We start from the raw sequence: 27,503 nt of genomic DNA, 5'->3' as shown, positions 1-27,503 counted from the left end.
ATTTTTATTCTTATTCTTTTTTTTTTTTTTTTTTTTGCAACTTACAAATCACTTTCATAACCATTAACTCATTTTAATCTTCATGAGGGGCCGACTGAGCACGTATAGCTAGTCCCATTTTAGAGATGAAGAAACCAGGCTTCTAAAGGAGTAAGTGTTGAGCTCAAAGTCAGCTAATAAGTGACAGAGCCGGGACCCCAAACTAGATCCTGTGGCTCCTGCCCTCCCTACCGCACCGCCCCGTCAATGAACACGGGGGTTATTGGGGCAGGTGTGATATGGAGTCAGCTGGAAGAGTTGTTGCAGGAGAGATGTAGGATGAGTGGTAGTGGTCCACATGGCCAGAAGACCCAGCGAGGGGACCCTGTCACTGGTCCAGCATATGGAGAGGCTGCCAAGCCTGTTGGAGCCCCAGAGATGGGACAGGCCAGATGGGCTGAGCTTCCTGCTCAGGGGACCTTGAGACCAGAGAGCACTGGTCAAGAGATGGTCAGGGGCAGGGGCTCCTGAGACCATGTATGGAGTGACTGAGGCAGCCAGATTGAAAGACTACAGAGGAGCAACTTTCCAGGTGAGGTGAGGGAATGCGGGGTGCTGTGTGGGAAACAGCCAGGTCCTCCCTCTAAACTCCTGAACCACCAGTTCAGGTTCAAGAGCTGGCCAGCACGAGGGGTAAAGCCCAGGTCCATTTATCTACCTGTGTAACCTTGAGCAGGTCACCTCACTTCTTTATATGTATGATCTCATCTGTAAAATGGGAATCAAGTTACGTGCCCTGCCTGCCTCGTGGGTTTGTAACCAGCCTCAAATGAAGTTATGTCTACAGAAGTTCTTTATAGGCTCTGAAGTGCTAGCAGAGGAAGTTGCTGCATTTGCTTGTCCACAGTGAGAGCACGAATATCTGTGACCACATCCCAAGTGGACCCAGCCAGGTCTCTGTCCCAGCCTCTGCCCCAGCCTGACAGGACCCTAAGGTTCCCAGTCTTAGCCCTCAGCTGCCCTACCAACCACACACCCGGGGGCCCGCCTTCTTCAGTCTTTTCTAGCTACTTCCATTTTTCATTCTGTCGGACACCATCTGCTTGGCCGTTTTTCTCTTCAGATATTATTAGAAATATCCAGAGTTGTAATTGTTTAATGGTTGGCATTTTGCCTGTTTCACGGGGGGGCCAGATTGAGCCCACCCCAGACTCATGCCCTGAGTCCAGCAGAATTGACCAGGGACAGCTGTGCAGTGGAGTCTGCTTGGCATTATAAAGAGCTCTCTCCCAGGTGCGTTATTAGAAAAGAAGGGGGGAAAGATGGCCCCAGGCGTAATCCAATTCCATGTTCTCCATGGTGTTTTTGAACTGTTTAGCCCAGAGGCATGTAGCTCTTGGTGGGCTGGGAAGCTTCGTGAAAGAGAAGTCAAGATCAGAACCCAAGGTTCACAACACCTGGGGAACTCTTCTCCCCGGGCTCCCCATTTGAGTGATGCCTGGGTACTTTGGCCTCCCCAGATACCCCCATGAAGCCTGAATCTAGTTTATGTTCAGCTTCTTTCAAACCTAGATTCTCAACTTATTCAACTTTTGGAGAAGTGTGACTCCTTTCAGATAAGCCCCCATTCTCACCTTTACCTCAGCACACATCCTACACATATATTCACAGAAGTCTAGCCTTTGTCCTTTTATAGGTCTCTACCTTCCCAAACACCCTCACCCACAGGGTGTTGCTTCTGTCAGAACACTGGGGCCTCCCCTTTCGCCAGGCTAGGGCTTCTTTGTCTTCATGCCTAGCCTCTGGATACCTGCGAGGCCTGTGGGTTCCCCTCATGGCCATTCTTCCAGAGGACCAAGCCAGTCAGTTCAGAGATGATCTCAGCCTAACCCAAGGGAGAGGTTAGACTGAGTGGTTTCTCAGACTCCTCTCAGAAATCTCAGGGAGAGAATCCAGGCAGGCAGAGTGGCTTGTCCGGTGTCCATGGACAGTTTCTGTTTCTTCTGAGGCCAGAACTAGAAAGTATCTTAGGAAGAAGCATTAGAGATTGAGGTGAGAAAGCCCACAGTGTGGACATGTACTCCTGAGACAGGCATTCGAGACCTCTGTGGTCTGATCCCACCCACAGCTACTCCTGTTCATTCCTGTCCCCCCCACAACCTCTGTCATACTGCCACCTCTTCCCCTTCAGATCCTGCCTAGTCTGATCTGTCATCATTTCCACTTCTTCTGAAGGCCTTCCCTGACCTCCCCAGCCACTTCCATGAAACCCAGAGATATAGATTATACCACACAGTGTGTAGTATGGATGATCTTTGCACCTCAGAACTGAAGACGCTTCCCTAAGACTGTCAACTCCTCCTCCATTGACTTGGTTTCCAGGCCTTGTCCTCCAACATATATTCCTTTGCTCATCTCCCCTCAGCTCTCTGAGGAGCAGACCATAGATGTTGTTCCATCTGCAGACCAACTTTGACATTGCACAGTGCTCTCACCCCTTCCTGCTTCTGAGTGTGTGTTTCCATTTATGCAACCCAAATTAATCCACTTTTTATAACCATATGTGACCAAAATAGAAGACAGGTTTAGCAATGCAACTCTACCATCTCCACCAGTCAGCTGGTAACCTACTAGTTGTTGTGACTTGGGCAGATATCTTTATCTCTTGTTTCAGTTTCCTGTTCAATCTGATGGAATTGAAAATAATATTTTCTACTCAGGGTTATCTGAATGGGTCTTGAGTAATAAAATGTTGGCGATTTTTCCATTGGGCCTAGGAGATAACATTTATTTAATCATTTATTAAATAAATGATTCTTCAGATGGTTCTGCCTCATTCTGCTCCTTACTCTTATACTTGGGTGATGCTTCTGAGCCTGGTTCTCCCACTCTGTGTGGCATGCAGAGCCCTTGATTATATATTTCCTCCTGGAGAGGAGAGGTCAGCGCTTACTGTAACAGAGCTGAGCCCCAAGAAACTTGGTACATGTCTGTTCCCCTCCCGCACCTCTGTCCATTGGAGGCCATGGTTGTGGAGGTGCTAGCAAGTGGCTCACCCTTCCTTGCCCTGAGCTCCACAGTACCCTTGACTGGCTTCCAGAAAGTGCATTTGGCTATATTTCCTAACAGCAGACCTTACTGCCCCCAAATGGGAAAGAGTTCAGAGCTCACACCCCAGTCCCCAAGGCCCTGCCATGGGCTTCTGCCTCTCCCATTTGCATAGGGGGAGGCTCAGCTGCCAACCAGTTGTGAGTAGATGGGTTACCAGCCGGGATCTAAAGTTCCTCTCCAATTCTCCTTCACCAGTCAGTCCCCCACCCCCTTCACCTCCATTCACCATCCACCAGCCTTTCAGTTTCCCTGGCAACGCTGAGTGCTCATCCTGGAAAACTTTATCCGAAATCTGCTCTGGGCAGCTTTCCAAATCCATGCTAACCTGATTAGGTGTCTCTAGGGGCCTTGCCAACTAATCAGATTAGGCAGCACTAATGGTAGTGAGGACTTTGAGTGGGCGCAGAGCAGTAAAACATATTGTATACTTAGTGATAATTATCCTGCCTTTTGTGTCATTGATTTATCTGCCTCCCTCTCTGTCCTCCCGTCTTGTGTGTTTGGCCATAGCGATCCGGAGGAAGGAGAATGGCTGGTACGACGAAGAACACCCCCTGGTCTTCCTCTTCTTGGGATCATCTGGAATAGGTAACAGGGAGTAGATCAGCCTGTGGGGAAGAGAGCTGGGGGAGCCCCAGCTGCTATGGACCAGAGTCACACGACCCTCCTCTAGTTCAACTCCAGTTCCCAAAACAACTGCCTTCGAATTACAGAGCCAGCAGAGGATCATCTGTCACATTGAAACAGCTGGAATTATGCCTCTCCCTCTGGAAGCTGTGGTGCAGGGCCTGATTCACCAGGAGGGCTAGGCCCTTGGGGGCCTGTTAGTCCTGGTCCAGCCACTCTGCAACCCCAGACGCTGCCCTGTAGGAGTAGTTGAACTACCTCCACTGCCCAGGGCACCAGCCTTATCTAGTGTAGCCTGGGCCAGAACCCTCTAGGAAGCTAAAGAAAGCCACTGATGGTCAGCACAGTGCTAAGTGCATAGCAGAACTGGTTGCAGTGAAGTTGGTTGGGGATTTTTATAGCCAGTTGGGCTGGATTATCTGAAGTGTTCTCACCCTCTCACTCTCCACCCTCACAGTCCCACATCGCTGCCCTCCCATTGTCTTTATGGGGAATTACATGCATTTGTAGCTTCCTCTTCCCCCTCAGCATCTTCATGGTTGCTGCCTCTGATGTAGGGTCCCAAAGGGTTACCATCACTTCACACTATATCATAGACCTTGAGCCATACTAGACAGGCAGTGACTTCCAAAGACTTGACCATCATACCAAATGGCCCTTCAGAGCCATCACTTTGGTATCGTCATCCTTTCTTTATGTTACAAAATAAAGCTGTAAAGCCAGGGAGGGGTGGCTTCTATCTTCTCCCAGCCTCTGTTTGGCCTTGTGGCTCCAGGGCCTAGCTTAGATGGCAGGACCATGGATGTCCAGAGAGAGACAGTACAATGAGCCAGGGAGTCAAGGTGCTTCTAGGAAAAGCAAGGTTTGTGCTGGGATTCGAAGGACAAGATGGCTCTGGATTGTATGAGACAACCTCCCACTTTTAGATGCTACCATAGAGAAAAAGTTTCAGTCCCCATCCACAGAAAAATCAAGATACAATGCAGACTCTGATTCTGGTCCCAGATTTACCATCAGTTTTCCCTTGGTGACTTTGAGTCACCCTTTCTGTTCTGTTCCCTTCTATAACATGTATTATTTCCAGCATCCATGCATTTCTAATATTCTAATATTTCTAATATTCTTTCATTCCAGGAGATAGTCATCTCCTAACCCAATACTTCTCTTTTCCTTCTACTAGGAAAAACAGAACTGGCCAAGCAGACAGCTAAATATATGCACAAAGATGCCAAAAAGGTAAGGGCTGGAACTAGGCGCAATTGGCAGGCCATGGAGAGCTCGCACAAGTGTCCATCCCCTTGTTCAGACTCTGGCTTTCCGAGACCTGCTCAGTTTGACTTACTAAGGCTGACAAGAAATTGTTTCACACAGAGAAAAATGTCAGAGCAGTCCTTGGAGACTGCAGAAACATTTCAACTTAAAACCAGACATTTCTCTTCCTCCTAGCTTCCCAGTCTGGAGGCGTTGCAGGTTGCCCACAACCCTGGGTACCCTTGCCTAATTTCTGTGGAAAGCCTCCCTAGCTGAGGCAATAAGGAACTGCCTAGAACTCTGCCAGCAACAGAGTCCTGGCCAACTCCTGTCCTGTTGCGGCCTGGCTCCCCCTTCACCACCTCTCTGAGGGCCTGGCAGCCACAGAAAACAAGGTAGCTGAGGCTGTGTCCTCCTGAGCTGTGTCCATGGTCCCTTCTGCTGACTGTGCCAGTAGCTATGAGCTGCCTCACCCAAAGCCAGGGCAGACCCACTCGACAGGCAGGCAGGCAGGCAAGAAGCAGCACACGGCATGCTAATATGTTCCAACTGAAACGGCTTTTTTAGGCCAATTCATCAGGTTGGCAGCGATTGAAACAATTAGCACTCTGGAAAGGGCCATAAACTAGTGAAACTATTAGAGAAGATGTAGTTACGGGCAGGAACCACCTGATTAGGGATGAAGAATTCTGAGTGGTTTAATTTTAATACTGTCAGAAAGGTTAATATTTAATTACAAATTATAATCTCCTTATCCAAGCTGTCTTAATATGTCTTCATAAACAGTGGAAGTAGAAGGAAAGTATCTGCTGACTTGCTGGTGTAGAAAGGAGAAAGGGCTTGATAAAAGATGGACGATGCAAGTCTTTTTTCAGTTGGAGCATCTAAACGAGAGGCAGATTTCAGCTTGTGAAGGGTGTCCTGAAAGCTGACGATGGCATCCTTCAGTGCATGCTTCACCCAGGAGATGGAAGTGCCTACCACCCTCTCCCCTTGGAGATAGTGGGCTGGGTGATCCAGACTCTGGAGTCAGCCATTCCTTGGCGCAGGTTCTGCTGGCCCTAGGCATGTTGCTTTACCCCTCCAAGTTTCAGCTATTGCCTCAAATAAAGCTAATCAGTCCTGTGTCTAAGATTACTGTGAGCATCAAGTGAAATACTGTGAATCACAGCGAGCTCAGGCTCTAACACCCATCAAGTACCTGATCCCTTGTCTCATATTTATCCATCACTCCATCCTTTCACAGCACTCCCATCTACTGTCTTATTTGATTTTACAAGGAAAATAGCTTAAATGCCAAATTAGAACCACTTTTCAGATGAGAATACTGAGACCCTGCAACGTTAAGGGCACCTGTTAGGCGAAGAAGTAAAATGAGAATCCAGTCTGTCAGCTATTCTCTCAAAACTGTTCTCTGCTGCAAGAGAAGACTAGATTATAAACCTGTCCTTCTTGTCCTTGTGTCACATAGGGAGACGAGGGGCGTGAGAATATAATCATCCATATATTTTTAAATCAGAGTTGGTACTTTTATAAAACTCCTACTTTGACCAGCCCTGTGGATCAACTCATTACAACATCTGTGTTTAGCATGGACATTATCTGGCCATGTAACAGGCATGTTTGAGACATGCCTTTATAATCTGAGGGTTCTGAACTGTAAGCTTGTCTAACCAGGATACCTGATGTTGCCAGGATCCAAGGACTGATGTGTGGGGAGTGTCATCTACAGGCCCCAGTGTAAAGGAGGGCTCACTCAGTGAACAAGCACTGGCCTGGGAGTCGGTGACTTGAATTCAAGCTCTGGCTTTCTTGTACCTTAGTTTCCTCATTTGAAAAGAGTCACTGATACCTCCAGACTTGGCTACCTCACAAAGACTTGTTTGCACTTTTTTCTTGTTTCGGCAACACCACACAGCATATGGGATATTTGTTCTCTAACCAGGAATTGATCCCATGCCCCCCTGCAGTGGATATATGAAGTCTTAACCACTGGACTGCCAGAGAAATCCCTGTTTGCACATTTTTATAATTTCTTTATCAGACCTCCTATGAGTTTTTTTTTTTTTTCTCTTATTAAACTCCACTGTTTTTCCCAAATTGAGCAGCTTCGTTAACTTCCATTATTAGAGTTAATAATCCTTGAGAAAAAAACCTTAACGGAGAAAAAAACCTTAACGGCATCCTGTGATTTCATCCTGAGATAGGGTGGTGGAGCTCTAAAGACCACAGTTATAGTATGATGAAGGGATCAAGAGCAGGGATCTGAGTTCAGCTCTAAACTACTCTGTGGAGTTGGCTGAGATCTCTGTTTACATCAGTTTCCTCATCTGTAAAATGGGTGCAATAATGGTACCTATCTCAGTGAATTATCATGAAGGTTAAGTGAGATAATGATGTAAAATGCTGTACACTATTCTTGGCACATTAGTAAGCAATCAGTACATGTTGGATACTATTATTATTACTGGCTTCCTTGGTAGCTCAGACGGTAAAGCATCTGACTGCAGTGCTGGCGACCCGGGTTCGATCCCTGGGTCTGAAAGATCCCCTGGAGAAGGAAATGGCAACCCACTCCAGTATTCTTGCCTGGAAAATCCCATGGACTTAGGAGCCTGGTAGGCTACAGTCCATGGGGTTGCAAAGAGTTTGACAGGACTGAGCAACTTCACTTTCACTTTCACTGTTGTTATTATTGTTGCCTCACTTCTAGATAACCCTAAGCTAAGATCATGTGAAACCAAAATTATTCCCGCTAAGAAAATCAAGCCCTGATATTTGTTCAGAGTTATTTAGCAAATCAGTAGAAGAACTTAGTAACTTGACATAAGAGTAAGTAAGCACTGAAGTCTATACTCCCTCTTATCGTAGGACATTGACTGACACTGGTTCTGGGCACAAAACTCAGAACCCTTAAGATGAAGATGCCAAAAGCCCAGCTGATTGAGGGAGTGGGACATATGAAACAACAGAGTATAGAGGCTAAGAGCACAGACTTGGAGCCAGATTGTCGGTTTGAGACCCTGGGCAAATTACTTTAATCCGTGACAGTCTTCTCATCTATAAGGTGGGGATGGTAATAGTACTTATCTCTTAGACTTACTCATGTTCTAAGCCCTTTAGAACGTGGGTTCTAGCTTGTTTAGAACATTGCCAAACACATAGTAAGCACTCAGTGAGTCTCAGCTGTTATCAGATGCCCATCTCATGGCTTCCAGCCCATTGCTTCCAGCACTCCCAGCTTCCCCATGTCTCTCTTCCTACCCTCCCTGAAGCCTATGTCTCTCTTGGCCAAGCTGCCTGGGGCCCTGTGAAGATGCTTACTGGCTAATGCTTCATCCTTGATAGCAGTGATCACCCCACATGGCCTTAAGAATTTCTCCGGGGTCTTTCCCACCTCTTGGGTTAGGGCCTGTCCTCAGGCCTCTGGTGAAACAGGGAGAGGACGTAGGGTGAAGAAACAGCACCTCTAAAAGGGAAGGCAGCCTGGTCAAGGCCACAGACAGTGGAGAACTGGGGTTGGAAGCCGAGTCCAGGGCTCTTTCTGCCGCCCTATACCTCAGATACAGAGTGACAGGACAGAGAAAACTAGAATACTTCACAGACTGAATTTCTGACCAGCAGCTGAACTGCAGTATGGCCTGCATTTCAGATATAGCCATTAATACCTCCCTCTCAGGTCTTGGCACCCGCTGTTCCTCAGCTTTTAAGAGAAGTGTAGTCAGTGGGTGCCAGTAGGAGAGGAACCTGAGGAGTCTCTGGGGAACCCTTATCTGGGTGGAGAGACAGGGTACCTCTGAATCCCCTTATAACACCCTAAGTCCCTGAGTTCTTCATAAAAAGGAGAAGGCATTCTGCTTGTGTTAACTCGCAAATCCCACTCTAGACAGTATTCTATCCCTGGGCCTAATTATGGTAGGGCCTCACCCAGGAGGTCACCTCCCTTGGAAAGCACCCCTAGGCCCAACCGTGGAGAGAGAAGGGCTGCAAGCAGTGTTGTGGAGAGCACTTGAATGACGTGAAAACATGTAAATAAATCAGATTTATTAGTTTAAAAGAAAAGTAAACTAGGGTGTAGAGAAAAGGGAACCCTCCTTCATTGTTGGTGGGAATGTAAATTGGTGCAGCCGCTCTAGAAAACAGTATGGTGATTCTTTTTTTAAAAAAAAGCTAGAGTTATATAATCCAGCAGTCCTACTCTTGGGCATATATCTGAAGATGATGAAAATTCTAATTCAAAAAGATACATGTACCCCAGTGTTCATAGCAGCAGTATTTACAATAGCCAGGACATGGTAGCAACCTAAATGTCCATCAATGGAGGAATGGATGGGGAGGGAGGTTGGAATATTATTAAGCCATCAAAAAGAATGAAATACTGCCATTTGCAGCAACATGGATAGACCTAGAAATTATCAAACTATATAAAGTAAGTCAGAGAAAGACAAAAATCATGTGATATCATTTATCTGTGCAGCCTAAAAAGTGATACAAATGACCTTATTTACACAATAGAAATAGACTCACGGGCAGAAAACAAACTTGTAGTTACCAAAGGGGAAATGGGGAGCAGATAAATTAACAGTTAATTAACAGATATACACTGCTGCTGTTGCTGCTAAGTCGCTTCAGTCGTGTCCAACTCTGTGCGACCCCATAGACGGCAGCCCATCAGGCTTCCCCGTCCCTGGGATTCTCCAGGCAAGAACACTGGAGTGGGTTGCCATTTCCTTCTCAAATGCATGAAAGTGAAAAGTCAAAGTGAAGCCACTCAGTCGTGTCCGACTCTTCGTGACCCCATGGACAGTAACCCACCAGGCTCCTCCGTCCATGGGATTTTCCAGGCAAGAGTACTGGAGTGGGGTGCCATTGCCTTCTCCACAGATACACACTACTATGTATAAAAAAGATAAACAATAAGGACCTACTGTATAGCACAGGGAACTATATTCAATGTCTTGTAATAACCTGTAATGGAAAAGAATCTGAAAAAGAATATATATGTGTCTTTGTGTGTGGGTATAACTGAATCACTTTGCTGTACCCTTGAAACTAACAGCTTTGCAAATCAACTATACTCTTTGAAAAATAGAAGAAAACTAAAGCAAAAGGACTTGTGCCTATGTAGACTTGCAGAGTGGAGGACACCGTGGAGCTGTCTGGGTGTTTGTCGCTCCCCTCCATCTCATCATGGTCCACGCTGGTGGTGGCTGACTTTGTCTATGTCAGCCTGTCCCACTCCGGTGCTCCTAGAGGACAGAGACATACATAGCTCTAGTGCTCAGCACACACAGGACGCCTTCAGGAAATGTGTGGTAAGTGGATGATGCGGTGATCAGGCCTAGTAGAAGCCTGAAAAAAAGACTTTCCAGGCCAGTTTAAGGGCAGGGACGTGACTTGGATTTATTAAGGTAGGGAGTGAGGGAATCATTTAGGGGATGAGTGGACAAAAAAGGAGACAAGGAGCCAGAAAACACTGTGTCATGAGAATGGGATAGAAGATCTTGGCTTGGTGTGGCTTGAAAGCCCAGAAGATATTTGAGATGCTCTCCTCCTCAGCCCTTCCCTCTGCCTTCCTATCTTCAAATGGACTCGTGCTTGTTTCCACACAGGGTTTCATCAGGCTAGACATGTCTGAGTTCCAGGAGCGGCATGAGGTGAGTGAGAGTCCTTGGGGAAGTCTGGTTTGGAAAGCCTGTCAACATGACTCTGCCTGGGTATTTTGATGTGACTTGTCATTCAAGCCTGAGATAATTACAGCAGCCTTGGAATTTGTCCTTTGGGGACATATGTACACAGTGGGGTCCATCTGTTTTGCATAGGATTTGCTCTGAAGAATAAACATAGAAGAGATCCAACTGCTCTCCTATCACAGCAAGATTCCTTCCACCCCAAGAGATAACCTCACCTTGTTGAAACAGGCAGTCTTAACAGTATACAAAGCCAGCTTACCGTGCATGCCCCGTATTGGAAACTGAAAGGATGGAAAGGCCTGCCTAACTTAATTCTCTCCTTCCGCCAGGTAGCCAAGTTCATCGGGTCCCCACCAGGCTACATTGGCCATGAGGAGGGTGGCCAGCTGACCAAGAAGCTGAAGCAGTGCCCCAACGCCGTGGTGCTCTTTGATGAGGTAGACAAAGCCCACCCAGATGTGCTCACCATCATGCTGCAGCTGTTTGATGAGGTGAGTCATGGGGCTGGGTTTGGCTGGGGGACACCTGTAGGTATGAGGGGGCTATGAGCAGCAGGACCTGTGGATCCGGAGTCAGTCGTTCATCAAGTTCCTGCTTCTCAGTTAGCAGATGTGGCTTCACCCCTTCTCTGGACCAGGGCCCAGACTGGGCACTCTAGGAAAAACAAGCAGGGCCCAAAAGTTGAAATGTTGTGGCTGCCCAGGTCCCTTTTAAAGAGAGAATGGGGCAGAAGTGCCAGGAGAGAGTGAGACCTGAATTTTTAGTTCCAGCTCAGCTCCATCTCTAGGAACCTCATGTGAAAAACAGGGAGGCTGGATCCAGTAAGCTCCAAGAATCTCACTCAGACGGCTCCTGCTCCTTCCTTCCATCATCTTCACCAGTTCTTTAAAATGTTAGTAATGTTACTGCTGTCTGTGACCATTGCAGTGATGATGGAATGGTGGTGCCCTGGCTTATGGAGTGTTCTTCTTCTGAACAGCTCCCGGCTCATCACAAACGAGAACAGTCTCCCTCTCAACTGACTGAGTGAGCTCTAGATGAGAACAGCTTCCTTTTATTCAGCAGTCTATGCAGTAGGCTTGTGCTAAAGATGTTACAGACTTTATTGCTAATCATCACAATAGCCAGGCAAGGTAGTAACCTTTTATAACAGATGTAGAAACAAGTTCAAGAGGTTGTAAATGACTTGCACAAGGCCACAGAGCACAAGGCCAGAGGAGCCATAAATGGTCTCAAGACACATCTGGTCCCAGAGCCCAGGTCTCCCCGCTGTACCTCTCCTTATCTTGAGCAGGGGAGGGAGGGCTTACTGTCAGGGGAGGGGCTGACATCCACCTGTTCCAGGTGAGGCCTTCCTTCTGCTCCCATGCAGAGGCTGTGTTAGCCAGCACATGGGCAGACCAAGTCCAGCCCGCCTTTCCACTCAGCCCCATCCAGCCCTGGGAAAATGGAAAGGGGTTTGCTTCTCAAAATCTCACAGGTTCGCTGATGAGATACAGGAATGGATACCCCTGGACCAAATAGCACACCAGGTACCAAGCCAGCCAGAGCCAGATCCAAGTGTCCCCACAGCTGCCCACTCACTGGCTTCCCCTCCGAGCCCAGCATCCTTGGCTGCCCCAGTTTTATTGCCCTCCTCCTAGGCTCTTATCTGCTCCCTATCCTGAGAACTCCTACTGAGGAATGAAGGCCAGTCCTTCAAGGGTCACATATTCTGTTTCCAACACCTGTGCTCTGATACTCCCCCAACTCCATTCTAGACTGTTAATAGGATTCAGGTACACAGCTTATGGACGAGACCCAAACCTGCCCTATCAGGTAGAAAAGGGATGCGATCAAGTTGGCATTTTTGTACTTTATGTGCAAGGCACTGTTTTATGAACTCCTTTAATCTTCCCGATAACCATATGAAGATAGTCATTATTACTACCTCAGTGTGGCAAATGTAGAAACTGAGATACAGTGAGATAACTGATTCATCCATGGTCACACAGCTGGGAAGAGAAAATCAAGGGTTTGAACCCAGGCACTCCAGTTCCTAGAACCCACAGCTTAAATAATAACTCCCAGGTACCTAGTCTTTCCAGGCATTCTCAGAGCCCCCAGCACCAGGGGAAACACCCCGTCAACTAACTTAATTCAGTATGTTAGGGTTGGCAGTAGACACCTTGTGTGTAGGCACAGAGAGGCGTGAGGCAGCCTGCTTCATCCAGAGGACTGCAGCCTTTCAGTAATTGCCCGACTGCGAGGGAAGGTGAGAACAGAATGGTGGAGGTAGATGGGTGAGATAGACAGGGGCAGATTAGAATCTCAGGCAAAGGAGCGTGGATTTATTTGCTGGAGAGTAAGAAGCTTTCAAAGACTTGAGGCAAGGGAAAAGCATGATTGAATTTTCCTTTTATAAAGCTCCTGTAGGCAGCAGTGAGTAAATGGACTAGAAGGAAGAAGAGGGACCAGCGAGGAGACTGTTGAAGAGTCCTAGTGAGGGCTGGGGAGACGTGCTCTACAGCAGGGCCATTGGATGGAGAGAACTCCCAAGTGAGGAGACAGGGAGGTGACAAGGGTGACCAGTGGAAGTGTCTCTGGCCTGACCCATGGGTTCTGCCCCTATCAGAGGCAGGGAACACAGAGATGTGAGCAACAGATTGAGGAAGGTGAGGAGCTAAGGTTCAGAAGTGTTGAAAATGAAATACCTGGGATACAGCCAGATGGAGATGTCCAGGAAGTTGCTTGTCTGGAGTGCAAGAGAGGTCTGTGCTGGAATAGACTCAGGAGTGCTTCAGCACAGAAAGAGTCACAAGCCACAGGAATGGACGAGCGCTCTCACCTGGTGAGAGTCTGGTAAGCAGAGACAAGGCTTGCGACCTCTCTGCAAAGACCCAGAGGGAATTGCCAGAGAGTAGGAGGCAAATTAGAAGAGTGTGGTTTAGTGCAGGCAGGCAGAGGGGAAACAGGCAGAACAGACACAGCCCCTGCCTCAGTGCTCGGGAGTGAGGGGGAGACAGGCAGCAAAAAGCAGTTCAGCCACTGTGGTGAGTGCTGCCCTAGGATCAGTAGGACTAAGGGGCATAGAGACTCGCGCCCCCCACCCCAGATCCACCCATCCCAGATCCCCCAAGCTTAGGCCCAGAAAAGTGGGAGCCCTAGCAAAGCTGTCACCAAGCAGAGCTAATGCAGCTCACTTCCCAGTTGACCCCAGACCTACAGCACAGGGCACAAGTCCCAGGAAGCCCACTCTCTGTGCCTCCCTTCGAGGACAGAAATGGGGGGCCAGTGGGGAAGCAGCCCTTGTGACCCTGCAGTGAGCATTCACACCTCACCCGCATGCGTGCACTCCAGTTGGGAGGCGGGTCAGCCACAGCTCCCTCTTTGGGACACATTTTATTGCCAAGGACTCTGAGGAGGAGGCACAAACACTGAAAGTCACCCTTGGGCCAGTCATGCACTGCACCTGCTCCCCTGGCCCGCCAGGGACCCATCCCCAGGCCCCGTTATGAGCAGAGCTTTGATCTCTCAGAACGGAATGGCCGCGGGTTATTGCTCTGGCCAGTATAGCCGTGTGTGCACTCAGTCCTCAGGGACGAGCACTGTGAACACAGCGGGGTCATCCACGCACACGCAGACCTGGTCCCCAAAACTAGAACTGCCCTCAGTGGATCTGTCGTGTTGTAACTCGTAGGCAGGGGGTGAAGTGGGGAGCTAATGGCCAAGCTCAGGGACATCTGCTTGTACCCGTCCTTCTCCTCTTCCCACTCAAGGCTGGGACGGGGGAATGACCACGACTGGATCTCAAGGTCCCCTTTGAATAGACGCCCTTGGAGCTAACACCTCCTGAGAGGCCTGTGCCACGGGCCAGCGTAAAGTGAGGCAGAAAAGCACTTGGTACCATGCCCAGTACACAGTAGGTGCTCAGTTAATGCACATGCCTTTCTTTTTTTACCTCTGAGAGCTAGGGCTAGTCTGCCTTTGCATCTGCTTTAGAAGCAAGGGCTGACCTTGAGTGAGGCCCTCGCAGCCAGGGAAAGGAACATACTTAAGAAGGAATGGTTGCCTGAGGCTGGGGTAGGGCCCCGAATCACTGGCCTGGGGCAGGGCCCCTCAGGCTGTCAGTGACCTCTCCCTGGAGCCATGCTCTCAGAATTGGCAGGAGCTATGCTTTGTCTGCAGCCCCAGTGAATTCCTAAGAAGGTCTACCTCTCCCCACACCTGACCCAGTAGCTTAGCTTCTCTCCAGTCAGGATCAAAGGATGCAAACTGAATTTAGAAGAACTCTGAGAAGTTTTTATTTAGGAAAGAAAATTTCACAAAGCCTCCTTTATCCCACATTGTTGGTATGGCCCCAGGAGCCTGGTGTACAGTGAAAGACAGGGGTGCTGGGGTGAGCCTGTTCAGTAGAGTCTCAGCTGGACTGTGTTCCAGCTCTGAGACCTTGTACAAACTAAGCTCTTGGAGCCTTAGTTTCTTTGTAGGGGTGGTGAGGATTCAAACAGTCTGCAAGCAAGTGCTGAGGGCTGCTCTATGCCAGGCACTGTTCTAAGACCCAGTGAGAACAAGACCCAGCCCCTGCCCTCACAGAGGTACCGAGTAGGGCCCTGGGGGTGGCTGTGGGTGCCCATCACAGCAAACTCCACCAGTTCCTCTCAGCAGGGCATTGATTATTGCTTTTATATGTCATTGTTGTTCTTTAGTTGCTAAGTCGTGTCCAACACTTTGGCAACCCTGTGGACTGTGGCCCACCAGGCTCCTCTGTCCATGGGATTTCCCAGGCAAGAATACTCGAGTGGGTTGCCATTTTCTTTCCAAGGAATCTTCCCAACCCAGATCAAACTCACATCTCCTGTGTTGGCAGGCGGATTCTTTACCACTGAGCCACTAGGAAAGCCCCTGTGCTTCTTTACAAATGACTGCAAAGTGCTGTTGTACCATGAGAGCCTTGAAGTTTGCTGAGTGGGCGGAGTTCCTCGCTCTTAAGCTGAACGGCCCCGGACAACTACACTTTTCTAGTTCTTCTGTCTCTTCCCTTTATTGTTGCCCCTTTTCTCTTTCCTTGGTGCATTTGCGTCTAGTAAAGATGCTTTCTTCTGTGTCACTTCTAGAAAAAAACGAAAGATTCCAAGGCAACTTCCCATGTTGATTAAAGGAAGAACATTATTTTTTATCTTAGGCCAGAGGATGGCTCTGAAGATGCAGAGATGATACCTGTTTCAGTTCATTTATCTGGTCTGCACAGTGGCCCTGTAGAATACGCTGTGACCTCCTATAGCAGCCTGGCCTTCCCTTTATCATAATGCCTAACCCACTGAATTCTAACTGCTTGTTTCCTGGCCTCACTCCTCTAGACTGGAGTTGTCAGGCTCAGTGAGTCCCCAGTGCCCCAACACAGAGCTCCACCCACAGCAGGCCTCCAGGAGAGTGTGTTGGATGGCTGCTTATACAGTCAGACTGGCTTCTGGGTGCCCTGAGAGATGCCAGGCAGCAGATGCAGTCTCAGCTGGTGGCTCTCCCAGCAGGTGAGCACTGAAACCAAGGTGTGAGAACAGTGCTCAGACACCCCAGAGGAGGGAGCGCTAACTGCCAGGGGGAGAGGGTTCTGGAGAGACCTCCTGGAAGCGGTGCCCGGCCTTACCGCTCCCTGACCACGCAGTTGCTATTCCTTCCCAGGGCCGGCTGACAGATGGAAAAGGCAAGACCATCGACTGCAAGGACGCCATCTTCATCATGACCTCAAACGTGGCCAGTGACGAGATAGCACAGCATGCGCTGCAGCTGAGGCAGGAAGCTTTGGAGATGAGCCGTAACCGGATTGCCGAGAACCTTGGTATGGCACGTGGCCCACGTTTTCTTGGCAAACAGTCAAGTGACACGGCTGCCACACTGCTCCGGGGGAAGGATGGAATCGGGGTCCCAGGGTCAGATGAAGGTCCTGGCTGGCATCTCTCCCTCACTGGCCCTGACTAGATACCAAGCACCCAACTAGATAGTGGAGGGAGGCCAACAAACAGTGCCCTACTTCCTCAAGAAAGCCCCAGGCCTCTCGGGTAACAGGAGGGCTCCAGACAGAGGCAGGGATAGAGCCACCCCAAGGTGTGGGGCCAGGAGGAGGGCCAGGGTCTCAGGGGACTAAAGAGATGTGCACTTAACAGGGAGGGACACTTTGGTGCAGCAAGGGGCTGGCAGGTCAGAAACCTGGAGGTGGGCACAGGTGGGCCCTGGAAAGTGCTGGAAAGGGGAGTGTGTCAGGGTGGACACTGCTTCTATCAGCCTTCTGTCTAGGATTGAACTCTCCAGCCCCCTTCTTACAACTCAGGACTCAAGTCTCAGTCCTGACTCTTCTCCTCTCCCCTCCGCTCCTTCATGTAATTCCTACTGCACATGAGCACTGGAAGGGCCTGGGAAGTATGCAGTCCAGTCCTCTGATTGTGCAGGTGATGAGAAGGCCGAAGCCCAGAGGGCACAAGATGTTGACCAGGATCATACAGACTGTCAGGGGCAAGAGCAGGCTCTTGTCATGGAGCCAAGGTTCAGCACAGCTCCCAAAGGTCCCAGGTGTAGGGAGCAGGCAGTTTATGTTTCTGTCTCCACAGGGGACGTCCAGATCAGTGACAAGATCACCATCTCAAAGAACTTCAAGGAAAACGTGATTCGCCCCATCCTAAAAGTAAGAGTTCCTTGTCCTTCCCGCTGGAGCCTCGAGTTGGAGGGGATCACCTTAGCCATCGTGAAGATGTGGAAGCCCTCCCATCCATATCTTCCCCAGTAGGGTCCACTAATTCCGTTACCCACTCTGGGTCACTAAGCTCACATCCCTAACCTGGCCCTGCAGGCTCACTTCCGGAGAGATGAGTTTCTGGGACGAATCAATGAGATCGTCTACTTCCTCCCCTTCTGCCACTCGGAGCTCATCCAGCTCGTCAACAAGGAGTTGAATTTCTGGGCCAAAAGAGTAAGAGCAGGGACTGCCCATGGGTGGGGGCGGAACATCTAGAAAGCCCTGGGCCACATGCAGACATGCTGCTGTCTGACCTGTCCCAGGCTAAGCAAAGGCACAACATCACTCTGCTCTGGGACCGTGAGGTGGCAGACGTGTTGGTCGAAGGCTACAATGTGCACTATGGCGCCCGCTCCATCAAGCATGAGGTGAGTCCTGAGAGGACCTCCACACCTCCCTCTCTGTTGCCCCTAGACCCATTCGCTGGGCTCCCAGCCTGCCCAGGCAGGCTGGGGTTGTCCTTACCCAGAGCAGATGCCCCTTCAGAACCAAAAACAATATAATCAAGTAAAACCCCTGTCCAAGAGGGGAAATGAGTTTGAACACCTACCAGCGTCAGGGAACTGGGGCTAGGAACCTCAGAAACTGACTACTGACTTGTTAGTACTGTCCTGCAAGCTCGTGTTGTTAGCCCTTTGCAGATGAAAAAACTGAAGCTTTGAGTAAGTTCTTGCCCAGGCAGCAAGTAACAGAGCTGGGCCTCCAGGCTTTGGCAGTGACGACAGCTTCCCCTACCGCCTGCAGGTGGAGCGCCGAGTGGTGAACCAGCTGGCAGCTGCCTATGAGCAGGACCTGCTGCCGGGGGGCTGCACCCTGCGCATCACTGTGGAGGACTCAGACAAGCAGCTGCTCAGGAGTCCTGAACTGTCCTCATCCCAGGCCGAGAGGCGTCCCCCCAAGCTGCGGCTGGAGATCATCGATAAGGACAGCAAGACCCACAAATTGGACATCCAGGCACCACTCCACCCTGAGAAGGTGTGCCACACCCTCTAGCGTCTACGTGCCCTCAACACCTAATAAAGCCCCCTTGGCTGTGGCATGGTGACCGACCTACCTTCCCCTCCTGCTTCTCACCCCTCTGCATCTAGCCTAAGGCCTGTTACCTCCTCACAGCCCCTGGAAGATGCCTTCTCAGCCCCACCCTAGCCCCTTCGTTGTGGGGCCCACATGTGCTCCTAGGTCTCTGGGAGGGGAGCTGCTCCTGTGCTTTATGGCAGGGAGAAGAGGGAGTTCCCTCATCCCTGTCCCTCAGCGTGATCCTCATGTCCCAGAGCCTCTGGAACTTTATCATGTTTTCTGGAAGCTCAGAAGTATGGCAGCTGAGAACAGATCTGGCTGGAAGAAGACAGGGACCAGGCTATGACCTGCTACCCTCTGCTGGCTCTCATGCTACTGAGTCCCCAGAATGTCTCCACAGGGAGCAGAGAAGTCAGAGGCCCAGACACAGAGCTTCTGCATTTAAGCCATTGCTTCCTCTTTCCCATGCCCTAGAATTCCAAGGGGAAGGGACTCTCGGAACCCTTCCCCCTTCCACTGCTGTGTCGTAGCTACTATTCCTCCCTGCCCCACGTTCAGGGGTCAGACCAGACCACGTCTCTCCAGCCTTGGAACTAGGCCAGCATTGGGCATCTTTAGGAAGAAGGCTGGGTACTACCCTACCCTACACGGGGCCTGGACAGAAGCACCAAATGACCAAGCAAGCTTAACTCTGCGGGTTCTCTTGCAGGAGACCAACAACATAGACAGTGGAGAACTGTAGGGGGAGGGATCCTTGGGTCGGGCTGTACCCAGATGGCCATGGAGTCTGCCTCAGCCCCGTTTATACCGTGGTCCTAGCTAAGTGAACATGGGATAGACAGCTCCCTCATGCAGTCTGCATGCTAGTCACTAAGCAGAGGACTGCACACCATCCCCCAAGGCTTTTCCATACACCAGGCGTGTTCGGCCTCAGCTTAATTAGCAGGGCACAGCAAGGCTTGGTACGTACATCCTTGGGAACCATCTGCAGTAGCCACCATTGAGGACCATGCCATCAGCCTCCCCTGAAGGGCTACTTTGGAAACCCTCCTTTGGTGTCAGAAAGTCTCTTCCAGGAAGCAGAAAATGGGGACAGGAATCACAGTCCCCCGAGTGGTGGAGGAATATCATGACACGGCGGGTGGGGGGCAGCCGGAAGCTGGAACATGGCCTCCAGCAGATGCTGCAACAGGCACCATCCAGCCCCTCAAGGAGCTGTCTGCCGCTTTGTACCTCAGTGACTGCCACTCTTTGTTTATTTATTAGTAGCAGTTTTTTTTGTTGTTGTTGTTTTACTTCTTGTTCTGAAATAATTTTAGACTTACAGGAAATTACCACACAATAGTAGAATTCCATGCACCCTTCATCAACCATCTGTTAAAAATTATTAAATTATAATTATTAAAACCAGGAAATTAACATGATATGGTACTACTAGCTAATCTCTAGGCACTCAGATTTTGCCGTTTTTCCCACTGATGTCCTTTTCCTGGTCCAGAATCCAGTCGAGGATCCCGTGTTACGTCTTGTTGCGTTTCCTTTATCTCCTTCAACCTGTGACAGTTCCTCCATCCTTTGCATTTTATGATCTTGACACTTTTGAAACCTCCAGGTCAGTTAAATTTGTAGAGTGTCCCTTAATCTGAGTTTGTCTGCTGTTTTCACATGCTAGATTGAGGGTCTCCATTTTGGGCAAGACTAGCCCTCAAGTGATGCTGTGCCCATCCTTATAACTCAGAGCAGGTGATACCTGCTGAGGTTGTGTATACCAGTTCTCCACTGTAAGATTACTAATTTTCCCTTTGAAATGAATAAGAATCTCACAGAAAGATAGAAACTGTACAGATGTCTTATTTATCCATAGAATTTTGCCCGTTGATTTTAGCATCCATCATGTAAATGTAAACGCGTTAGTCACTCAGTCATGTCCAACTCTTTGTGACCCCATGGACTGTAGCCCGCCAGGCTCCTATGTCCTTGGGATTCTCCAAGCAAGAATACTGGAGTGGGTTGCCATTTCCTTCTCCAGGGGATCTTCCCAACCGGCTCTTGCTTTTAACAAATATTAATATTATATTTGCCTAATAATGACATTGTTTTCTTATTCCATCTATATGTATTAATTGGTATTCTTCTGTAAGGAACAGCTGTCTCTTTTCTCCCATTTATTTATTCAATAATTTACCTATAAGTAAAAACTAATGAATACTTGTTTTAGTCTATGGGTTGTAGCCTACTAATAGTACTAATAGAATTTATTTCATTGCTCATATGGCCTAGATTTGGCCATTGGGAGCTCTTGAGTTGGCTCCTATGTTGTTTCAATGTTGCCCCATCGTTTTTTTAGTATTACCTTATTTTCTGGCACCACAAGGTGTTCCAAGGTTACTTACACTTTTCTTGTCCCAGCCCTGACTTAAGCCATTTCTCTAAGCAACTCCTGATGCCTCTTATTTGAGAATGGTACTTAGAAACCAGGGTGGTATATTCATTGCTCCTGGAGTATCATTGCTTCTAGGCCTTTTCAGCACACAAAGCTAGGAAATAAATATATGTGTATATGTTAACACATGTGTCACACACAGCTGAATTTATTACTAATCTGTCCATCTGTATATTATTAAAAACCATGAGTCCATATTGATGCCTACAAGTCTAACCCCATACCACAGGGCTTGCCATTATTATTAGCACTTTACGATTCATTCTCTGCTTCTTCCTCTCCTGCTATTTCTGTTTCTTCTCTCATTCTGTTTTCTATTCAGACTCCCATAGAGGCTCTAATTAAGTCAGTCAGTGACCATCCTGTGTAGAGCACTCCTGTTGGATAAAGTTCTTATGCCCAGCTGTCCGTCTCTTGGTTCAGTCAGCTGTGGCCAGGACCAGCAGACATACAACTGAAAACCAGATAGCTTTTATACAGGAAAACCCAATGACTACCTTTCTGAGAAGAGAATAAGGGACAGAGTAGACCTCCGATTCTAAGAAGCTTGAGTATCACTTCTAGAGACTCAGCTGGGCCTTGTAGGTGATGTTGGACGCCTGCCTTATACTTTCACAGCATCCTCGACAGGACTTAGCTCAGTTGCATTACTTGTTCTGTGTTTGCCTTTGTCATTAGAGTGTAAGATCCACGAGGGCAGATACCCAGTTCTACTGACTGTCCTGTTCATAGAAGCTGGCACAGAGCCTTCACATGATGGCTGCTCCAGGTGTTTGGATGGATGGGTAGGCCCTGCAGCAAGCACGGATCTTCACAGTGAGGCCCAGGACACAACAGTATCCTATGTTCATGGAGCGAACATTTGTCATGTGCTTGTGGCCAGGCAGCAGAACTTGAGAGGATAGGGCAAAGTAAGACCCCAGACACCTTACTGAGTATCTAGAAATACATGAGGCTGGACTTGGAAGTAAAATACCTTCATTGTTCAAAAGGAAAAATTCAAAGGTGCTTAGTGATTGTTTTAGGAATTTAGAAAAAAAAAACATTTAAACCATAGGAAAAAAGATAAAACCTGAAGTTAAGTAGAAATGCAAAAAAAAAAAAAAGGATAAGTAGAAAATGATTCTTTTTGAAAACACCAATAAAATAGATTTTCTCAGTCTGATAAAGGGGAAAAGTGGAGGGGGACAACATCAGACATAATCATATATATGGAAGAGTTTTAAATAATTTTAAGGTAAGTCTTGTGGCCACAATTTTGAAAACAGAGCAGATAGATCATTTCCTAGCAAATACTAACCCAAGATATAGTTTGAATAAGCCAATTAATTACCAAAAGAAGAAATTGGAAAAGTGATTGCAATTTTACCCTTTTAAAAGATTCCTCTTTAAACTTTTTATTTAAAATTTATATGGAAAAGTATACAAATCACAGTTATGCAATTCAGTGAATTATCACAAAGTTAATAACACTGTAGCCATAACCCAACCCAAAAAATATATCAGTGTGATTTTTAATTACTATATAAACTGCTTCAGATCATTGGAAAAGATTAAAAGATGCTCAGTTGATTTTTAAAGTGCAGTGTAGTATTAATATTCAAACCCGATAAACTGCCAAAAAAGAATGCCATAGTGTAATCTCATCTATGACTATAGGTGTAAAAATTCCAAATAAAATTAAGTTGAACTTTATAACATGATTACATAAGGTTTATTTTAACATTATTAACATTATTACATAAGGTAATACAAGCTTCTATATCAGGAAATATTACTAATATATTAATCTCAAGAACATGAATATTATTTAAATGTCTGTAGATTAACATTTTCTTATTTTGATAATATTTCTTATGAAGATATCCTTGTTTTTAGAAAATACACATTGAAATATTTAAAGATAAAGACAATTGGCAAATGTTTCAAGAAACTAAATTATATACATACACATATGTATGTATACAAGTGTGTGTGCTAAGTCGTTCAGTCGTGTTCAGCTCTTTGTGACCCCCTGCCAGGCTCTTCCATCCATGGAATTTTCCAGGCAAGAATACTAGAATGGGTTGCCACTCCCTTTACCAGGGGATCTTCCTGACCCAAGGATCAAACCCGAGTGTCCTGCATGGGCGGCCAGATTCTTTACCACAGAGCCACTTACACTCATAAAAAAAAATACAGAGCGATTAAACACAAGTATTCTCACTGAGGAAATCAGTGAAGGGTATACAGGAATTCTTTGTATTGTTTCTGCAGCTTTTCTATAAGTCTAAAATTATTTCAGAATGAAATTTTTTAAATGAGAAACATTTAATCAGTATGTACTGAAAAAGCATTTGACAGAATTTTACAGCTTTAAGTGTGATTTGATAAACCTCCAAATAAAAGGAAAAGAAACTGTTCATCAAAAACCAATAGTAAATATTAAAGTCTGAAATAAGAGTCAACATTGATTTGAAAATTCAGTTGAAAATAATTAGGCAATAAAAGTGAATAATTGGTATATGTATTGGAAAATAATAAATTGTTTTGCTGATATGTGACTGTGTGTTTAGGAAATCTAAGAGGCTCTAAGTAAAACCTATTAGCATTAATGTGGAAATTTGGTAAGTGTCTGAATAAAAGATAAATGTACAAAAATCAATAGCTTTTTTCTATTCCAGCAATAATCAACTAGAAACAACAACAAAAGTATTCCATTAACAGTTGAAATAAATAGGTATATGTATTTGCTCACATATACATAAAGTAACTCTGGAAGAGAGAATAATTGGGTAGAGAGGAAACAGCAATGGAAGGGTAAATTAACTATTTTTTATAATTTTAAATTGAATTTTGAACCTTATTAATGTATTACCTGTTCACAATTATAAAATACTAAGAATAAATTTAACAAAAAAGGAAAATCATATTGAAGGGCATAGCACATGATCTGACAAATGAAAAGATATTGTTCTTGGAAAGAACCTATATAATTGATATACTAGATGTCCATCAACAGATGAATGGATAAGAAAGCTGGGGTACATATACACAATGGAGTATTACTCAGCCATTAAAAAGAATACATTTGAATCACTTCTAATGAGGTGGATGAAACTGGAGCCGATTATACAGAGTGAAGTAAGCCAGAAAAAAACACCAGTACAGTATACTAACGCATATATATGGAATTTAGAAAGATGGTAATGATAACCCTGTATGCAAGACAGCAAAAGAGACACAGATGTATAGAACAGTCTTTTGGACTCTGTGGGAGAGGGAGAGGGAGAGGGAGAGGGTGGGATGATTTGGGAGAATGGCATTGTAACATGTATAATATCATGTCAGAAACGTATCACCAGTCCAGGTTTGATGCATGATACAGGATGCTTGGGGCTGGTGCACTGGGATGACCCAGAGGGATGGTATGGGGAGGGAGGTGGAAGGGGGGTTCAGGATTGGGAACACTTGTACGCCCGTGGCAGATTCATGTTGATGTATGGCAAAACCAATACAATATTGTAAAGTAATTAGCCTCCAATTAAAATAAATTTAAATTGTAAAAAATATTCATAAAAAAATAATATACAATTCAGAACTACTGTTTTCTGGGTCTAGGAGATACAAGTAGTAGCCTATCAGTTACTTCAGTTCCACCTGGAGAGTGTGCAAACTAGAGGATAAGTAAATGTAACTACTATCACTGTATACCCTAAATAGATTCGTAAGAGAATGGAAAGAGACGCATCGGTATCTGTTTCTGGACTGCACAGACTGTATGTGACTCTGGAGAAAAGGAGAAAGTGGTGGGAAATGCTAGAGAGGCAAGTATCCTGACTTCACAGTGCTTTGAATGCCATACTAAGGGAATGAAACAGCCATATTGGTATTTTTAAAAGAACTTTTTCATTGCAGTATGCAGAATGTTTTGGGGTGACTTCTAACCAACAGAGTAGTCCCAGGCAAACTTCCTTCCCACATCAAGTATAGAAATATTGAATATTATGTAGCCAAAAAAATGTTTGACACACAACTGAACTTGAAACTGAAAATGGGAAGTCCCAATGTGCCAGAAATGAACGGAAACCCAAAAGTCAGAGGATGTGTGAGAGTCAAGGTCAAAGAGTTTATCGAGACTGGGGACCCACCTATTGGCTGAGTGCTGGGCCATCACCACTGAAACAGGAGTCTCAAAGGACCACTTCCTTGTGAAATGAAGACCAGAAAAACCCTGTTCCTTAACCTGGGGATCAGTAGGGAAATAACAAGAAAGTCTCACATCACTCAGGGTTACAGGTAGAAAGACTCCTCTACAAACAAATATATTTGCCATTTGTGAGAATGTGGTCCAAATTCACAGTACCCAAGTGTTACTAGAATGTCAAGATGAAAAATTAACAAAAAGCCGGTCCTGGGCTATAGAATCCCTTGGAAGCAAAGACAAAACTGTTCAGTAAGGATATTCTTGTAACCAAGTTTTCACAAAGGAACTTTTGGGAAAACAAGTCCAGTTGAAATGAGCATACAGGGAAAACACCCTCAAACAAAGGAGGAGAAGAGAAAGGGAAAAAAAAAAGCAAACCACCACGAAGGAGAAGAAACATAACAGATGCCACCAGTAGAAGAATCTGCACTCCAAGAATTGTAACAGATGAATCTGAATTTAAAAGAAGTATGTGTAAAATGTTTAGAGAAAATAAAAGGGAAAAAAATGTTCAGAGAAGTAAGGGGAAGATTAGAAACTATAAGGCAAAAAAGGAGGGTATGGTGAACTTGAAAAAAGAACCTTCATTCTAGGTGGTTTTCTCAGGTTTATTTCCGTGTTTTTCACCCCCAACAATTTTCTCTATTAGTGACTTTTGGGCTCCAAAATCACTGCAGATGGTGACTGCAGCCATGAAATTAAGACGCTTACTCCTTGGAAGGAAAGTTATGACCAGCCTAGATAGCATATAAAAAAACAGACATTTCTTTGTCAGCAAAGGTCTGTCTAATCAAGGCTATGGTTTTTCCAATAGTCATGTATGGATGTGAGAGTTGGACTGTAAAGAAAGCTGAGCACAGAAGAATTAATGCTTTTGAGCTGTGGTGTTGGAGAAGACTCTTGAGAGTCCCTTGGACTGCAAGGAGATCCAACCAGTCCATCCTAAAGGAAATCAGTCCTGGGTGTTCATTGGAAGGACTGATGTTGAAGCTGAAACTCCCAGTATTTTGGCCCCCTGATGGGAAGAACTGACTCATTTGAAAAGACCCTGATGTTGGGAAAGATTGAAGGCAGGAGAAGGGGATGACAGAGGATGAGATGGCTGGATGGCATCACCAACTCAATGGGCATGAGTTTGGGTAAACTCCAGGAGTTGGTGATGGCCAGGGAGGCCTGGTGTGCTGCGGTTTGTGGGTTTGCAAAGAGTCAGACACGACTGAGTGACTGAACTGACTGATCCTAATTGATTTAGATATGAAATAACAGAACCATTAAGTACTGAATCTCTAAAGATTTGGGTCACCTGCTGGGCTCTAAGGAACTGACCTGGGACAGGGGGAACACCCCTTCAGTGTGGGGTAAGAGGGCAGATACCAGTGTGTCACCTCTAGGGCCATGATCAGAAATAAGGAACTCACCCTCCATCATAATCCTGGAACTGTTTGCCCACCATCCTCCAAGAGTCATTCCAGTCCAACCCCAGTATGCCTCACAGGTTTATCACAGTAATTTCAAGAGGTATGAACCTCAGTGGTCATCTGTACCATCACCTCGTCACATAGTGTTCCCTTGCCCAACGCTTCCCTGTGCCCCCCCAGCTCTTCCTTCAATCAATAACATTTTTTTAATATAAGCATTTTGTTGGAATGTGTGTGCCATCTCTTCATTTTGTCATCATTTTTACTGAAGTATAGTTGATTTACAATATTGTATTAGTTTCAGGTGAACAGCAAAGTGATCTGTTTATACCTGTGTGTACTTTTTTTTCCCAATTCTTTTCATTATAGTTTATTACAGGATATTGAATATAGTTCCCTGTGCTATACAGTAAATCCTTGTTGTTTATTTTATACATGGTAATTTGCATTTGTTAATCCCATACTCCCAATTTATCCATTCCCATGCTTCCACTTTGGTAATCATAAGTTGTTTTCTATGTTTGTGAGTCTGTTTTTATTTTGTAAATAAGTTCATTTGTACTTCTTATACTCCACATATGAGTGGTATAATATTTATCTCTGCCTGACTTACTTCACTTGGTAAGGTAATCTGTAGGTCCATCCATGTTACTGCGAATGACATCACTTCATTCTTTTTTATGGCCAAGTAATATCCTAAAAAGCCTCTTGATGAAAGTGAAAGAGGAGAGTGAAAAAGTTGGCTTAAAGCTCAACATTCAGAAAACAAAGATCATGGCATCTGGTCCCATCACTTCATGGGAAATAGATGGGGAAACAGTGGAAACTGTGGCAGACTTTATTTTTGGAGGCTCCAAAACCACTGCAGATGGTGATTGCAGCCATGAAATTAAAAGATGCTTACTCCTTGGAAGGAAAGTTATGACTAGCCTAGATAGCATGTTCAAAATCAGAGACATTACTTTGCCAAAAAAGGTCTATCTACTCAAGGCTGTGGTTTTTCCAGTGG

At 46.3% G+C, this 27,503-nt stretch overlaps 1 protein-coding gene across 2 annotated transcripts in view; it reads left to right on the top strand.

The window, feature by feature from the left end:
* Positions 1 to 18,467, top strand: part of CLPB (ClpB caseinolytic peptidase B homolog (E. coli)) — a 143,312-nt gene extending 124,845 nt beyond the window's left edge. For both annotated transcript variants that reach the window (XM_010849493.1, XM_010849494.1), the window contains 9 exons: positions 3,601 to 3,678; positions 4,898 to 4,953; positions 10,581 to 10,625; positions 10,991 to 11,152; positions 16,323 to 16,479; positions 17,246 to 17,319; positions 17,485 to 17,604; positions 17,694 to 17,798; positions 18,175 to 18,467. In XM_010849493.1, coding sequence (XP_010847795.1) covers positions 3,601 to 3,678; positions 4,898 to 4,953; positions 10,581 to 10,625; positions 10,991 to 11,152; positions 16,323 to 16,479; positions 17,246 to 17,319; positions 17,485 to 17,604; positions 17,694 to 17,798; positions 18,175 to 18,423 — 1,046 coding nt within the window. In that variant the 3' untranslated portion in view covers positions 18,424 to 18,467. The remainder of the gene's footprint in view (positions 1 to 3,600; positions 3,679 to 4,897; positions 4,954 to 10,580; positions 10,626 to 10,990; positions 11,153 to 16,322; positions 16,480 to 17,245; positions 17,320 to 17,484; positions 17,605 to 17,693; positions 17,799 to 18,174) is intronic.
* The last annotated feature ends 9,036 nt before the right edge of the window (positions 18,468 to 27,503 follow it).

The sequence above is a fragment of the Bison bison genome, unplaced genomic scaffold, assembly GCF_000754665.1.
Source record: "Bison bison bison isolate TAMUID 2011002044 unplaced genomic scaffold, Bison_UMD1.0 scf7180017864284, whole genome shotgun sequence".
NCBI lineage: Eukaryota > Metazoa > Chordata > Mammalia > Artiodactyla > Bovidae > Bison > Bison bison.
This window is presented reverse-complemented; position numbering and strand designations above follow the sequence as displayed.